General features: G+C 33.4%; 1 protein-coding gene across 2 annotated transcripts; it reads right to left on the bottom strand.

The window, feature by feature from the left end:
* Positions 1-5,229: 5,229 nt before the first annotated feature.
* LOC131623795 (protein IQ-DOMAIN 17-like) lies at positions 5,230-9,104 on the bottom strand. Of its 2 annotated transcripts, none has more exons than XM_058894808.1 (5): positions 8,475-9,104; positions 7,973-8,284; positions 7,334-7,582; positions 7,101-7,238; positions 5,230-6,453 (listed from the first exon to the last, which is right to left on the bottom strand). In XM_058894808.1, the coding sequence occupies exons 1-5, from the start codon at positions 8,604-8,606 to the stop codon at positions 5,626-5,628; spliced, it is 1,659 nt and encodes a 552-aa protein (XP_058750791.1). In that variant the 5' UTR covers positions 8,607-9,104; the 3' UTR covers positions 5,230-5,625. The 2 variants fall into 2 exon arrangements, with proteins under 2 accessions (XP_058750791.1, XP_058750790.1); XM_058894807.1 differs by having other exon boundaries at positions 7,973-8,287; positions 8,475-9,103.
* Positions 9,105-15,033: the final 5,929 nt, after the last annotated feature.

Genomic DNA, 15,033 nt, shown 5'->3' with positions numbered 1-15,033 from the left:
TATATATATATATATATATATATATAAATGAATGTCACAAGTAATCCACTTACCGTGGGTGTATAAAATGTGAACTTTTTTCTAGACTTGTTCATAATATAATGTCACTCCACAACCCTGTACATTGAAAATGATTTAAAAATATTACACGCTAAACTAATTAAAAAATTATAAAAAAATATTACTAAAAGTCTCACAAACATAAACTTAGTAATAATTTGTTTCATCTTAAGTTTAAGTGGATTGTGTAAGGAACACGATATAGTTACCATATTCGTCCGAAGAGATATGATGATCAATTGAAAATGTTCATTGAATGAATACAAGCATATATAATTAGTATTTGGTCAAACATAGAAACTAACTATAATAGAGAAACCAAAATTTTAAAATTACTCAAGCATGGAGAAATGGTGCTAAGTAACAGTCTTTTCTCCCATCCACCCGTGATGTTAATTAAGTATGTTTCAATTTTTTTTGGAGTATTACTTGTAAATCGAATACTAACTGGATCCAAGAATCCAAAAATATTTGATTTATTTAATTCTATACAAACACGGTGAATGTACCTAAATGGTTAAACAAAATTCAAAAATTAAGCGAGAAATTAGTTTTTATACCAAACGGTGAATGTACCATAATGAGATATTCAATTCTATACTTACATGCACCAAACTCAAGTATCTCTACGTCCAATCACTAATTTTCAATGACCAAATCCTTTAAATCATTAGGATCGACATAGAAGCACTCTAACTCTCGATCATGTTCAGGCTCAAGAGGAATTAGATCTTTTTTGTCCATAGAATGATATAACATTTTGGTTATTGATTCTTCAAAAGGAGTCGATAACTCATAATCTCATTATCGGTAGAGGCAGTTGAATAACTTCCTTTTGTACTTGCACCATGTACAACAGTTATTTCAGGAAATTGATCATTATTATATTCATGTGTACACTATTGGACGGTTTCACTGATTCTTTACATCTTAAAAATAACAGAAACACAAATAGAATCAACACAATATATATCATACATTTCAGATATCACAATATTATTACATGCCACATATAACTTTCATATCTTCCATGTCTTTCTTGAAATTTTTTCGCTCCTCTACCAACGCATCTTCAAATTCTTTATTTTTGATTTCCAAGCTCTTCTTAAACTCTTCAATCGTTTATTTTTGCCTCTGTCCAGTGCTTTTTCTCGATGTACCAAACCCCAATCTCAGACTGGTGCCATCTCTAACACTATAGACACGCCTACCATGCTCATATGTTATGATTACTTCTACTAATATATTATGTCTTGGTTCTGGAACAAAATAACCTTCACGGGCCGACACAACCAACGAATCCTACACAACATGATAAGATATATATTGTTGATTACAAAAGCGAATTAAATAAAACAAAACATACACAACAAATCCTACTTACAATTTCTCAACGACTGCTTTTGAGGCATCTGAAGTGTACTCTCCATTTAGTCTTTGTCGATTCCTTTTCCACTTCTCATGTTGTGATGGTAGAGATAGGTTACAATCACTACTCATGGAGTACTCATCTCCTAGTTGTTGTCTTTTTCATTAATAATTGTTGTCTCAAGTTTTTTGTATCTCCCACGAGACAATCTATGGAGTATTTGTCTTTTGCCTTGTTCAGCTTTCCTGCTTGAAGTTTAACCTGTTATAAACATATGAAAAATATTAACTTGCATGGTTGTATCTATAAAGCTTATAAGCATAAATTATCAGAAAATAAAATTAGTACTAACCAGGAACTCCTTAGAACTACGAGACTTCACAAACTTTTTCCAAACCTTCTTGTCAAGAAAATTATATCTCACCCATAAGTGCTCTAGATCAGGCTTAAGCTCCCTAATGTAGTCACGCGTGAGTCATGACTTAAAGCCCCTCCAATATGTACCAGCATATGATCCACTTTTTTCAACTTATCATCATCGAAAAACTCAAACGTCAACTACAGTTACATCAATAAATATGTAATAGTAATTATAGAAAGTAATATCAAATCAATAAAAATTAAAATTAATACCATAATTTCTTTCCATATGCTCTCTTTCACATCCTTAGGTGCATATTTCCAATCATCTATCAATATACTGACTTTGCTACGTTCAAAGACTGCAACCAATTGTTAGTTGGTTCAGTGGTGATTGGCGCTGAACTTGGTAGGGAGAACCACGGTTCGATCCCCCGCAACTGTGATCTGGAGGGGGCTGGAACCACTTGATGCCAGAACTGACCCCCGAACCGGACTATACCGGTGGTCATAAACCAAAAAAGAAAAAAGAACGCAACGTAACTCTTAAAAAGCGATGAATAAGTACCATCAGCCATTCAACAGCAACAACAACAACAACCAATATTCAATATCAACAATATAAACATAAAATATTCAACATCAACACAAAAACATAACATCAACACAATGGCAACTAAAGTTTACTCTAGATGCATGGGGGAAAAGGTTTATGTACCAGAAACGTGATGAATAAGTTAAAAAGCTAAGTAAATGTTGTCAGATTCTTCGACTTCCTCCTCGACGATTGTTAAGCCATGAACGATGAATTTGGTGTCATCTTCCTCCTCGACGGTACGTAAGCCAAGAACGTGATTCGGTTGAACGGTGAAGATGAAGATGACGTTGGTTGAATAGAGTTTGATTCCGTCTCGTTTCGTTAATGAACGACGAAAATGAAGATGACATTGATTAAAAATGATGTTGTTTCTTTTCTTAATGTTGAATGTTAGGGTTGAAATATAGTTTCGCAAATGGAAATGAAAATAAGGTTACTTAAGTGACACGCTAGTTATGTTTCTTTTAACTGAACAAATTATTCCAACATGGTCATCTAAACCAACTATGGTGATGTATGGTTTACTTAATAAAATTATATTTTAAAAAAAAATCTAGTCTTTAAGCATTTAAAAATTAAAAAAATAAAAAATATATCACAAAAATAAATCTTTTTTATTTTTTATTTAAAAATAAATCAAAATAAAAGGCGCAACTAAAATATTGAAGAATTCACAAATTTGTTGGCCTTGAGATTCAAACTCATGAAAGGTTAAAGATATCACCATGGTTGGTCTAACCATCCGTGGTAATATGTTAACAATTTTAATTAAAAAACTTTAAAAAAAATATTGGAATTTGAGTTTAGTGATGTCACCACAATCTTTCAAAGGACCGTGGTAACTTGAATGTTATTGTATCTAACTTTTATAGTAGTGTTTGAGAAATCATTTTGAGTGGTCAAATGACCATTATTAAATATTTTTGGATTATTATTTGAATTTTTTTTTCGTTTTAGAAATTATTACTAATGATTTTGTTTTTTAAGAATTTAGAATGGTCTTTATAACAAATACTATGAATGATATTTATATCATATTTGAATGGTCTTTATATTATCAAAAAGGTGTATTTCTAGTCCAATTATCTATCGTGTAATTAATAATCGTATAAAATTGAATTGAATTGTTTTATCTTAAACGTGACAAGGTTGAGTGAACTGCTTTCCACAAAATTAAATAATGCCGCAAAAACGTTTTAAAAGAAAAACAATATAGTCTGCGACTTTAGCTAATAATTTCTTCTGTAACAATTTTTTCAGACTAGTAAAACTAACAACTATTATAAAGACAAAAAGTGAAAGTGTTTACTAAATATAAAAATGTATTAACCACTAATTACACTAATTACCTAAAGATAAAATGTTGATTTAAATTTAAGGATATAGATTAGAAGTTCCTTCTTTCTAGTATAGTACTATAGCCTAGTGATTGTTGGCATTGAGTGAAATGGGACCCTTAAACAGCTCATAGATCCACAAAACCTCTAATTATGAATTTCAGTGAAGGAAACAAACAAAAAAAAAAGCTGTCAAGTTAGAATCATTGTAACGGTTCAATGATACTTTTTCACACCTCTTAGAACATTGTTTTATGACTCAACTAAGCTAAGGTTGCTGATAGAAGCAAAGCAACCACGTAGGAGTTCAATGTAGTTTATGTACATATGAATGATTGTGTGAATGTAAGCCACGTTTGTAATATCTTCACATTAAATGCTCATTGGTATTGTACTTTTACCTATTTTGGTTGTTGCAGATCATGTAGAAAACACCTGACCATATGATTTTCTTGAGTAAATTGATTCTTTAACATAAAAAAATGATTTTAAATTTATTAATTTATGTTAGACTGATTTTGATTAATATTAAATTAAACATTAAAATAATTTTAATAAAGCGACAATGAATTGATTTATGTGATTAAAAATTTGATTATTTCAATTTAGTTGGTAGTTGTACAAAGACATCTGACTGCATGAACACAAATTTATACTTTAGGAATTCTAAAAAAAAAAAAATGCACAAAAGTAAATGTGTTGATTTTTTTTTTCCACATGGAGGAAAGTTCAATTATGTACATAACTAATTACATCTCAAAAGAATAGCACTAGTTTTACTTTTCACATTTTAGTCACTTTCAAATATAGGGAATTAGCAAAATTCTTAGATTTCTTTTTTACCCTTTTTCATTAGAACATATTATACTTGTATGTCTGTTTCCTTCAGCATCTTCTTCTGTCACCTCAAGTATTCATGTAGGGTTAAAAAAGTCCAAGAATATGACATGACCTAGGCTTTAAACTTTAGTGTCTGCATATTTTAAAGGATATCCATAACTATATTACTCTTGATAGAAACAGGTGGGTAATATATCCATTAATAACAACACTTTATTCCTTGCAATTGTATCAATTTAATCCTCAAATTTACAAAATAACAATTTATTATCTTATATTGAGCAAATAGGTCAATTTAGCTCTGTTTATAAATTTAGCTCCACAATTTTAAAAGCAAAAGAATTTTTATGAATTAAATATCTTGGCATTAACTTTTAAAACTAATTCTTCTTTTAGATAAAACTATAATAGACAGCAAAATTCGCACTCAGAATCAGAGTAAACTATAATAAACAGCAAAACTCACTCAGAATTAACAAAGTTGCATTTTTAAGATCGAATTTGAATTGAAAAAAGAAACTTTTATCATCTCATCCGAATGCTATAGACAAGTATTTTAGTAGAGAAGTTAAATCGATATACAATTTTTTAATTTAATGGACTAATTAGCTATTTCATAAATTTGCAAGTACTAAAAAAAAGGGTTAAAAGGGTGAATGAGTACATTACAAACTAAAGGCAACCATACCATAGTTTAAAATTACAAAATATTACACATGTTATTGTGATAACTGACAAGACAGTCCATTTAAGGCCATTCAAGCAATGTAGGCAATTGTTTCAACATCCCAAGTGATGTAGGCCACCACATTATCTTGGCATCCTAATAAAAATATGGAAAACAAATCATAAAGACCAAAACACCATCAATGTTTCTCATCTTGCTCCTAACATCACATCAGATTTTTAGGCTTTCACTCTTAGGTAACTTTCTTTCTTTTGGAGTGAAAACAAAAGGGTTAATACTAAAATAAACACTAACATCACACAATAGTTAAAATAAAACAAGTAAATGGTCACTAATAACCTAATGTGTCATAGTTGACTCGACTCTTCTCGACTCATCTCAACCACCTTCTGAGGTCACCGGTTGAAGAAGGCGAAACCTCGCCACCGAGACTCTCGGTGCAACAAGAAGAGTAGTTAGAATGTTGCTCTAACCCGAAATGTGATGTTACATTCACACTCTTGAAACTAGGACTTCTTAAACTATGTCCATAGTTTCCATAACCAACTCCTCCTACATTGTAAGGATCCGGAGCAGGGAAAGAAAGTCTTTTCTTTACTGATCCGGATCTATCTCGCTCTGGCGTCGATGGCCTTTGCCTCGGCGCACTTTGCGAGCGAATTCGAGCCTTTGCAGACTCGGTCGCTTGCATGTAATTAGGCAATGTAGGTGTAGCATTGGAAACACCATTGCTTGTTCCAACCCTACTACTATTTTGGTACAAGTTTCCATTGTAATGGTAGTTAGACCTTAAGCTTGGTGTTTGAGATGTGTGGTGGTAGCTTCTATCTTCTCTAACACAACGAGGACTTGACGACCGGACTTGGATAGGTCTTGACTTTGCCGGAGACGGAGTGGTTACAGATTGGTTATGGGAGCCATTTTGGTGTGTTCTATGGAGTGGTGAAGCAATGGAGTGTCTTTGTGGTTGATGGTGTGGGTTGTATTGGTAATTTGGATGTGATCTTCTGTAGTTTGTTCCTAGATATGAATAAGGTTGAGAAGTGTCAACTTCTACTGTCTTGATAGAATCTCTTTGATCAGTTGAAGCTCTTCCTCTATTCTCCCATGGTTTTGTAGCCATCCATCTGTCTAACCATTTTGGTCTCTCTTCAAGTTCATCTTCATTTCCAATTGATGATGTCCTTCCATTTCTCCAAATCTGTGAAAAACAATGTTTGGTTCATCGGTGTCAAAAATTGATTTTAAATTTATTGAATCCGACTAATACAAAGTTGAAAGTTCAGTGATTCTGATTCATGTTTTATTCAAATGTAAAAGTAAGTTGAATAATAAATTTGAGAGAAAAAACAATTGTATAGTCAAAAGCTCAGAATTTTAGCTTAAGTTAAAATCGATGGAGGCCGAATCAATTCTACTTGAGAATGTTCAAACATAAACGAAACAAACGCTTATTCAAACATCTTAAAATCAATTCTACCTCATCTAAGCATGTGTTTGATTTTGCGATGCAAAAAAATTGATTTTTATTAAAAGTGAGTTGAAGGGAAAGTGAAATTTTTTTCCAAAATTGAACTGAACAATTTATTTCAATGTAAAAAAATATGTTTAAACTCAAAAAGGTAGAAATTTAGCTTAAAAAATAATCAATTCTGGAAAGCAGAATAAATTCTACTCGAGAGCAACCAAACATGTCAATATCAATTCTACACACCCAGAATCAATTCTAAGTGCTCCTACCATGAAACCAAACATACACTCGTGATTTGTCAAATTGATTGTCAATCCAAAATGCACTTTCACAAAAACAAGAAAAAATGAGGAAAAAAAAAAGAGTAAAACAAAAACCTGTTGTGAAAAAGCTTGTGACAAGGACTTTTCTCTCTTCATAGCTTGTTCCTTCCTCTGTTGCAACATGGCCTTAACTTCTTCAACTGTGTGTGGACGATCATCCCAATCATCTGCAACACTACTTCCTTCTCTCGACTATCAAAACCAACACGAAAGTTCCAAACACGTAAGCCGATAAACACAAGCAATGATGGTGGTTTAATCCAATCACAAGGAAACATATAACTTACTAATGATTTTCTGTCTGAAATGTCTTGAAGATACCGCGAATCCCAAACACTAGTAGTGTCACTAAAAGTTGATTTTCTACTTCCATCATGTGAAGTAGACCTTACCCTTTGGTCAAGAACTCTTGCTTGCACTCTAACAAGAGCTTGCATGCACCTAAGTGTCATTTTTGCTTGTTTCCTAACATTGTGACCTCTCACTAATGCTTGCAACTTCACCAATCCCTTTAGTGCTCGAAGCGCTCTTCTCGCCTTTAATGTTCAATCACACACACAAAGAAAAAAAAATAGTACTTTTCAATTTCATTTCATATAAACTTGTTATCAAGTTAGTTTAACAAAATCAAGTTGGTTTGGCAAAATCATGATGAGACGTTGTGATTCTGCCAAACTCACCATGCCACCGTGATTCTGTTGAAGATCTAAAGTGTACCTTTTACTAAAATCACCATAACACACGGTGATTCTGACAAACTCACCATTGATTTTTATTGATGGTGTCTTTGGCATAATCACCAAGTGTCACCGTAACTTTTACAAAAGCTACACTTCAAATCTTCAGCAAAATCACGGTGCCATTACGATTCGGCCAAACTCGCCGTAACCCAACACATGCAAATTAGATCTATTATACAAACTCACCAAATATCCTCTGAAAGAAGTTTGTATCACAACAGCAGCACAATGCTCTCTAGCATAATTCGCCGGCTTAGTCAACCTTGCAACTTCCATAGCAGCTTGAGCAGTGGCTCTTGCTGCCTCAGCAGTAGCCATAGCCACAGCAAGAGCATGCTTCTCATCTTGATCTGCTCTGGAAGAAGCCACACTTGTAGCAGCAGCAGTAGCAACAACAACATCATGCTTCAATTTTGTTGGTGTACTTTGTTGAGTATTACTGTTCACAGTTTCATGATTCACAACAGGTTTTCTAAAAATCCATCTTCTTTTTTCTCTCTTCTACAAAATAAAATAAAAAGTAATTTTTTTCTCAAATTTTCATTCTTTCAACCTTTCATTCCATTAACTTGAAAGTAAAAGTAAAAGGGTCAAAGAAACCAAAATCAAAAACAAGAAAAAGGGTCATAATCATAATCATAATCATAACTATAAACACAATAATTAAAGAACTTAATTCTAGAAGTACCTTTTCTTCATCTTCTTCTTGATCACAATCTTCTCTTCTTCTACCACTTCTCTTCTCACTATCTTTAGTTGGAGATCTGAATGCCCTTTTAACAGCAGTTAACCATGAACTACCACTTCCTTTCTTCCCCATTGAAAAAAAAAATAAAATAGCTTCTAAAAAAAGCACTTAGAAAAAGCCATAAATTTTTTTCAGAGTTATTAAAGACAGAAAGATTCAACTTGATTGGCTTTAAAGAAAGAGAAAAACAAACACTTGTGAATCTTTGGTTCAACTTCAATCTATGTTTATTTTTATCACAAGTACAATTCAAAAATGCTTCAGAAAACTTGTCCTCATTTGTGCAAATATTAATGAATCATTCTTGCAGTGAAATTAATATCTAATCAAAGCTACCAAAATTTGAACTCTTTGTTTGATTATGATAAATAATACTAGTTTAGTACTAACTATAGAGTATAGAATATTGAATTAAAATCATGGTTTTGAGATTATGGTGAGTAGTACTATAAGGTTTATGCAAAAATTGAGACAGGCTGTAGCATAGAATATAAAAATGTAATGTGTGATGAAACTAAATGTGCAAAGGTTATGGATTTTTGTGGCATGAGGGTAGACAGCAGTGGAAGTGTCAGAATCTATGTATTAAGCTTTTAATGTTATGAATAATAATTGATAATAATAATTGAAAGTTGAAACAATGAATTTTTTGTTTATTTTTGTTGGAATAAAAGGGAGGGAAATGCTAACCAGTATCCTAAAGACAATGATTAAGACTCTAAAATAGTAAATTTATATCAATAATCTGTGTATTTAATGTCATAAAAATTACAATATTATAATTTTTATAAAATATTTTCTTTTTTAGGAATGTTTAACCATTATTTTAAAAATACTGGTTAAACAGACTCTAAAATGGATGTGTGAGAAATATATTATATTATTATTATATTTGCAAAATTAAAAAAATGATTGTTATGTGGGAGAGAGAGAATGATGCCCACGAGATTGAACTAGGGAAAGATGAATAGCACGTTGAGGATGGCCTAGAGAGAAACCAAAAGTGGCTTTTTCTATAATGGAATCAGAGAAGCTATTATTTCTTTTTTGGTATAAGTACCTTCTTTCTTTAATAAAAATAGAATTTGAATAAAGTGGGTTTTTTTTTTTAATGGTGATAATGAAGTAATTTTGATTAAAAGTGTCTTTGATTTTGGTTAAAAATTAATTATACATAAAAAAATTATGATTAAATATTTTTGTTAAACAGAGATATTTTTATCAAATTTAAACTTAGTTATGCTAAGTTGAAGTTTTAGTTTAACCACAATTCATTTTAAAACTAGAATCAATTTTAAAGTTGAAATCAAATGGTGAATTTTTAATCAAAATATATTTGACTAATTAAAAGTGATTTTAGAAGGTCTTGGAATGATATAAGTGATTAGGGCATTGATAAATAATGACTCATAACAAAATAGTTTTGATTAAATTTAGCTGGAGATAGAAAGTGGGCTAGTCGCTCAAAGTGGGTTTGGCATTTAAATTGATGTGGTTGTTCGATGGAAGTGATTAGTCGTCTGTCGGAATTTAAATCAAACACTCATTATCTGCCTCGTTCATCCTGAGGATATAATGGTAGTAGGGCACGAAGGAAGGGAGAAAACGTCTCCCCACAATCTAGGGAGAAAAAGCTATATTCACCCCACATTTTAATGATGTGGTTATGGAGATTTGATCTTAGCTAAGCCAGGAGTCTCAATAAATACCCCAAACCTGCAAGATTAGAAAATAGACACAAATTCCAAGAGAAAGAATATAGGACCCCTCATAGTTATTACGTGAGTAGGTCCTCGTTCTCTCACTATTGTACATTTAGCAAGTACAATTGGCGCCCTTCATGGGGCCCAGGTAAAACTAACCTAGGACGTATAATAACCCAGACCCCTCGCAAGGCAATCCCGGCACTGACACCTCACAATCTTCTCTACCCCTTCTCTAGTAGAGTTTTTTCCTTTCATGGGAATCGAACCCTGTACCCTAGGGTTTAAGTACATGTTCAATCCATTCCCACTACCAATTGAGCTAAGTAGCTCAATTGGTAGTGGGAATGGATTGAACATGTACTTGAACCTTAGCTCAATTGGTAGTGGTAATGGATTGAACATGTACTTGAACCCCAGAGTACAGGGTTTGATTCCCACGAAAGGCAAAAAAACTATACTAGTGAGGGGGATAGAGAAGATCGTGAGGTAGCAGTGCGGGGAGCGCAAAAGGCTCGGGCTGTTACAGGATGCACTTGTATTCACATTTGAAATTACCTCGACCGCCACCCTCAAGATGGTACAAACACGAGGTGCCACCTTAGTTGGTGACAGTTCAAATAATGACCACCATACCATAGTAGAAATGCAAGTTGGTATCGAAAAGTTACGCCACCACAACCAAAGTCTAGAGGACTATATTGTCAACGTCCAAAATTGCCAACAGAAGGTTGATCTGCTTGAGGAAATTGAAATTCTTGACCCATAGCCTCTCTCTAACAAAATTTGGGGGGGCCTCCGTTTCACGAAACTTCAAACCCTAATTGCGAACGAAGTTTTATGAAAGGAGCAGACCTCGGGAACATGTCGCCTCTATTAATACTCAGATGACTATGTTTGACGTCTCTAGCACATTTGAGGATGTCGTGCTAAGGTGCAACATGAACATACCTCGCCTTTCGATAATTAGCTACCAAGACCTGGTGAAGAAGTTAATCCATAACTTCTTTACAAGCAAGCACCAGAAAGGATAAACCATAAGCTTGTTCAATGTGCGCCAGGGTTCCTCTGAGTCACTAAGGGAGTATCTTGACAACTTCAATGAAACCACCATCAAAGTTATACATATGAACGAAGAAATTTTCATAGGGGAATTCTCAAATGATCTCAGGGTTGGACACTTTAACAAGTCCCTTGCCTAGAGGGTGGAGGTTTCCATGGTAAAAATCATGGAAAGGGGGGAATGATATATCAAGGGTGAGGAGAGTAACACAAAGAAAAAGGCAAGAAATTCCAAGGAAAGTAAATCTAGTGCCCTTGATGCATCGCAACAATAGTGTATGAGTCATTACACCTCTCATGTGAGAGATCAGGCGGCCTTCAAATGTGATTGCAACCCAAATTATACTTCTATTATAAACAATGTGACTATTGGCTTTTTCTTTGAGGACCATGAGATTGGCCTTAAACCAATTTTCTAAACATGTCTTGAGGTTCACTTCCTATCATCATTATCTCCAGTATAATCTAAGTTAGTCCAACCCACTAATTGCGAACTGGTTTTACCTTCAAGCTTATATAGGATCTCAAAATCTAACATGACCTGAAGGTACCTCATGATTCTTTTAATTGAAGCAACATGGATTTATGTAGGTTTTTCCATCTATCTTTACACCAAGCACACTAAAAAGGAAATGTCAAGTCTGTTACTGAACAGGTCCATCAAGCTTTCTACCATTTTCCTAAAGATGGTAGCATCAGAAGCCTTTCCATTTTCATCCTTCACATATTTGCATCCAAGAACAATAGGGATGCATACTTTGTTGCATCCCTTCATATGCATCCCTTCATGCCAAACATTTATAGAATCTCATCGGCATAATTTTTGTTAATTGGAGAAGATTCCATCATTTCCCTGTTTCACCTCGATTCCCATGAAGTATGTAATCTTTCCAATGTCACTCTTGGAAAACTCTCATTTCATTATCTGTTTGAATTCATCCATCATTTGAAGATAATTGTTAGTGTAGATGTGGTCACATACATACAAACTAAAAATGAGAATCTTCCCTTCAATTCAATGTTTAACAAAGAGAGTGTGCTCATATGGATATTTATAAAACTTGGCAACAAAAAAGTATGAATATATTTTGATATATCAGGCCCTTGGAGCTTGTCTTAGGCCATATAGAGTTATTCTCAACTTGTAAATCATCTCTGGTCTACCTTTACGATAGTCTGCATGTTGGCTTATGTAGACATCTTCAGCTAACTCAACATTCAAGAATGTCATGTTTACATCAAGGTGAAATACATATCATCTTTGATTTGATGTAACTGCTAGAATGGTCGTGATGGTGGCCCACCTAGCCACATTTGCATATACTTCATTATAATCAATGTCATACTTTTTGAGAGTGTCCTTTTTCTATCAATCTAAATTTGTATTTTTCCATTCTCCTCTTTCATTGAACTTTATTTTGTAAATCCACTTTACTCCAAATAGTTTTTAGGCCTTTAGAGAGTGTGGTTAATTCCCAAGTATCATTATTCTCTATGGATTCTATTTCAAGATCAATTGCTCTTCTCCAAATATCATATTTGACAGATTCTCATAGCTAATAAGGTCTTCATTTAAATTGAAAATTGTAAAATTATGTAGTTGATCTTCTTCTCTATTTTCTAAGTCAATGACATAGTCATTAAGATATCTTAGAGGTCTTATAATTCTTTGAGTTGGCTCATTAGACTCATCATTATTTTTTTAGCTTATGTTTTCTTCTTCTTCTTCATGACCATCATTTGCATAGCCATCAACAAGGTCTTCAGTTACATTTTTTGTTACACCTAGATTTTCTTATGGTTTAACTTCACTTTCATCATCTACATGGACTTGTGATTCTTTAAGACTAGCTAGATCTTTCTTATTTCAGTCCTGGTATTTTTCTTCATCAAACACAACATCTCGGCTAATAATGACTCTTCGTCAATTGGTTCATACAGTTTGTAGGATTTAAATTCTTCACTGACTCTAAGATTTACACATGTTCACGACTCCAAGTATAGGACTTCTATTCATGACATAAGTGGCCCATCTCACTTCATTAGGCCAGAAATGTTTGCAAACATTTTTGCATGATAGCCTTCTTCTGACCATATTCTGAGAGTCCTATTCTCCATTTCACATACTCCATTTTGTTGTGGAGTATATGCAGTGGTCAAATGACTTTTGATCCATTTCAAACTACAAAAGTCATTAAAAATATTTGATGTAAATTCTATTCCTTTATCAGTTTCAAGGCATTGAATCAAACAACTATATTCTCTTTTAACCTATGCATTTAATCTTTTGAAATAATAAAATGCACTAGACTTTTCTTTCAAAAAATAAATCCAAGTTTTCCTACAAAAATCATCTATAAAGGTGATGAAATACATGTTTCCTCCAAGTGACTCAGGTTTGATTGGTCCACAAGTATCAGAGTAAACAAGCTCTAGTTTTACACTAGTCTTCCAAGTTGCTTGTTTAGGAATATAATTTATATGTTGCTTCCCTACCAAGCAATTAGTGCGTCTTTCTTCTATGTTGAAACCCTTCACCACTTCATTCTTCAGAAGTGTGTGTAAACACTTAACGCTTGGGTGTGCATATTTGACATGCCACAATTGAGATTCTATTTGCTTAGTTGTTTGAAAGCACTTTGGCATGATAACTTATGCATGAATTACATACATCCTATACGAAAACATTTAAGTAGTTAAGATCAATCTTTTCTCTTCATGAAAGATTCAGAAATAATCATGCTTGAACACAATATTTAGATTCTTTTATTGTAGTTGTCCAATGCAGAGGAGATTGTTTCTCAAGCTAGATAGGTAGTATACATCAGTAATCATGTGTGTCTTGCTACCAATACCTAGCTTCAAATCCCCTTTCCCCATGACATACACCTTTGAGTTATATCTTAATTTGACAATTTCCCTAAAGCTTCTATCAAACTCAAAGAATCAAGCTTTGACTCCAACCATATGATTGTTGCAGCCAAAGTCAAGATACCATATTTCCTCCTGAGCACAACTTCTTGATCACTTTTGGCCATCAAAATCATTTTTTCTTGATCGTTGAATTCAATATAGGTGGAAATTTATTCCCAACTAGGACACTCACTTTGATGATAATATTGATTATGGCACTTGTAACATTCTAAAAATTCTCTACATTGTCTACCTCTTCCACAAACTCTAATTGAGAGTCTTCCTCTACCTCTCAAGCACCTCTTCCTGCATTGGAAACCTTCAAGGCTTGTTCTCTTTGACCCTTCATTCTTTGATGATGTACAAACAAGCTACTTCGTAGCTCATCAATGGAAAGAGTTGTCACATCAATGAATTCTATAATGGAGCACACAACATAGTTGAATCTTGTTGATTTCGTCTTCGGGATCTTCTCAGCTACCAATAATTGCTCCAGTTTTTCTCTATGTTCAGTCATTTGATTGGCAATAACAAGGGTTCTTGCAAAGTACTCATTAATTTTTTTCATTATCTCCCATCACAAGAACCTTAAATTCTCATTGTAAAGACTACATGTGTGCCCTTTTAACCTTCGAAGATCCATGATACTTGCGACACATAGCATCCCAAATGTACCTATTTGTGTTGCGTCAGAGGATGGTTTCCATGATCGATCTATCAATAGACTAGACCAAATAATTCTGGACTTTAAAATATTTCAATATGCTCTCCTCACCAACCTTTAATTGTTATTGAGTTGCATCTGGAGGTGCAACTGTGAT

Source organism: Vicia villosa, unplaced genomic scaffold, assembly GCF_029867415.1.
Source record: "Vicia villosa cultivar HV-30 ecotype Madison, WI unplaced genomic scaffold, Vvil1.0 ctg.000078F_1_1_2_unsc, whole genome shotgun sequence".
Classification (NCBI taxonomy): Eukaryota; Viridiplantae; Streptophyta; class Magnoliopsida; order Fabales; family Fabaceae; genus Vicia; species Vicia villosa.
The sequence above is the reverse complement of the archived record's forward strand: the minus strand, read 5'-3'. Positions and strand labels throughout refer to the sequence as shown.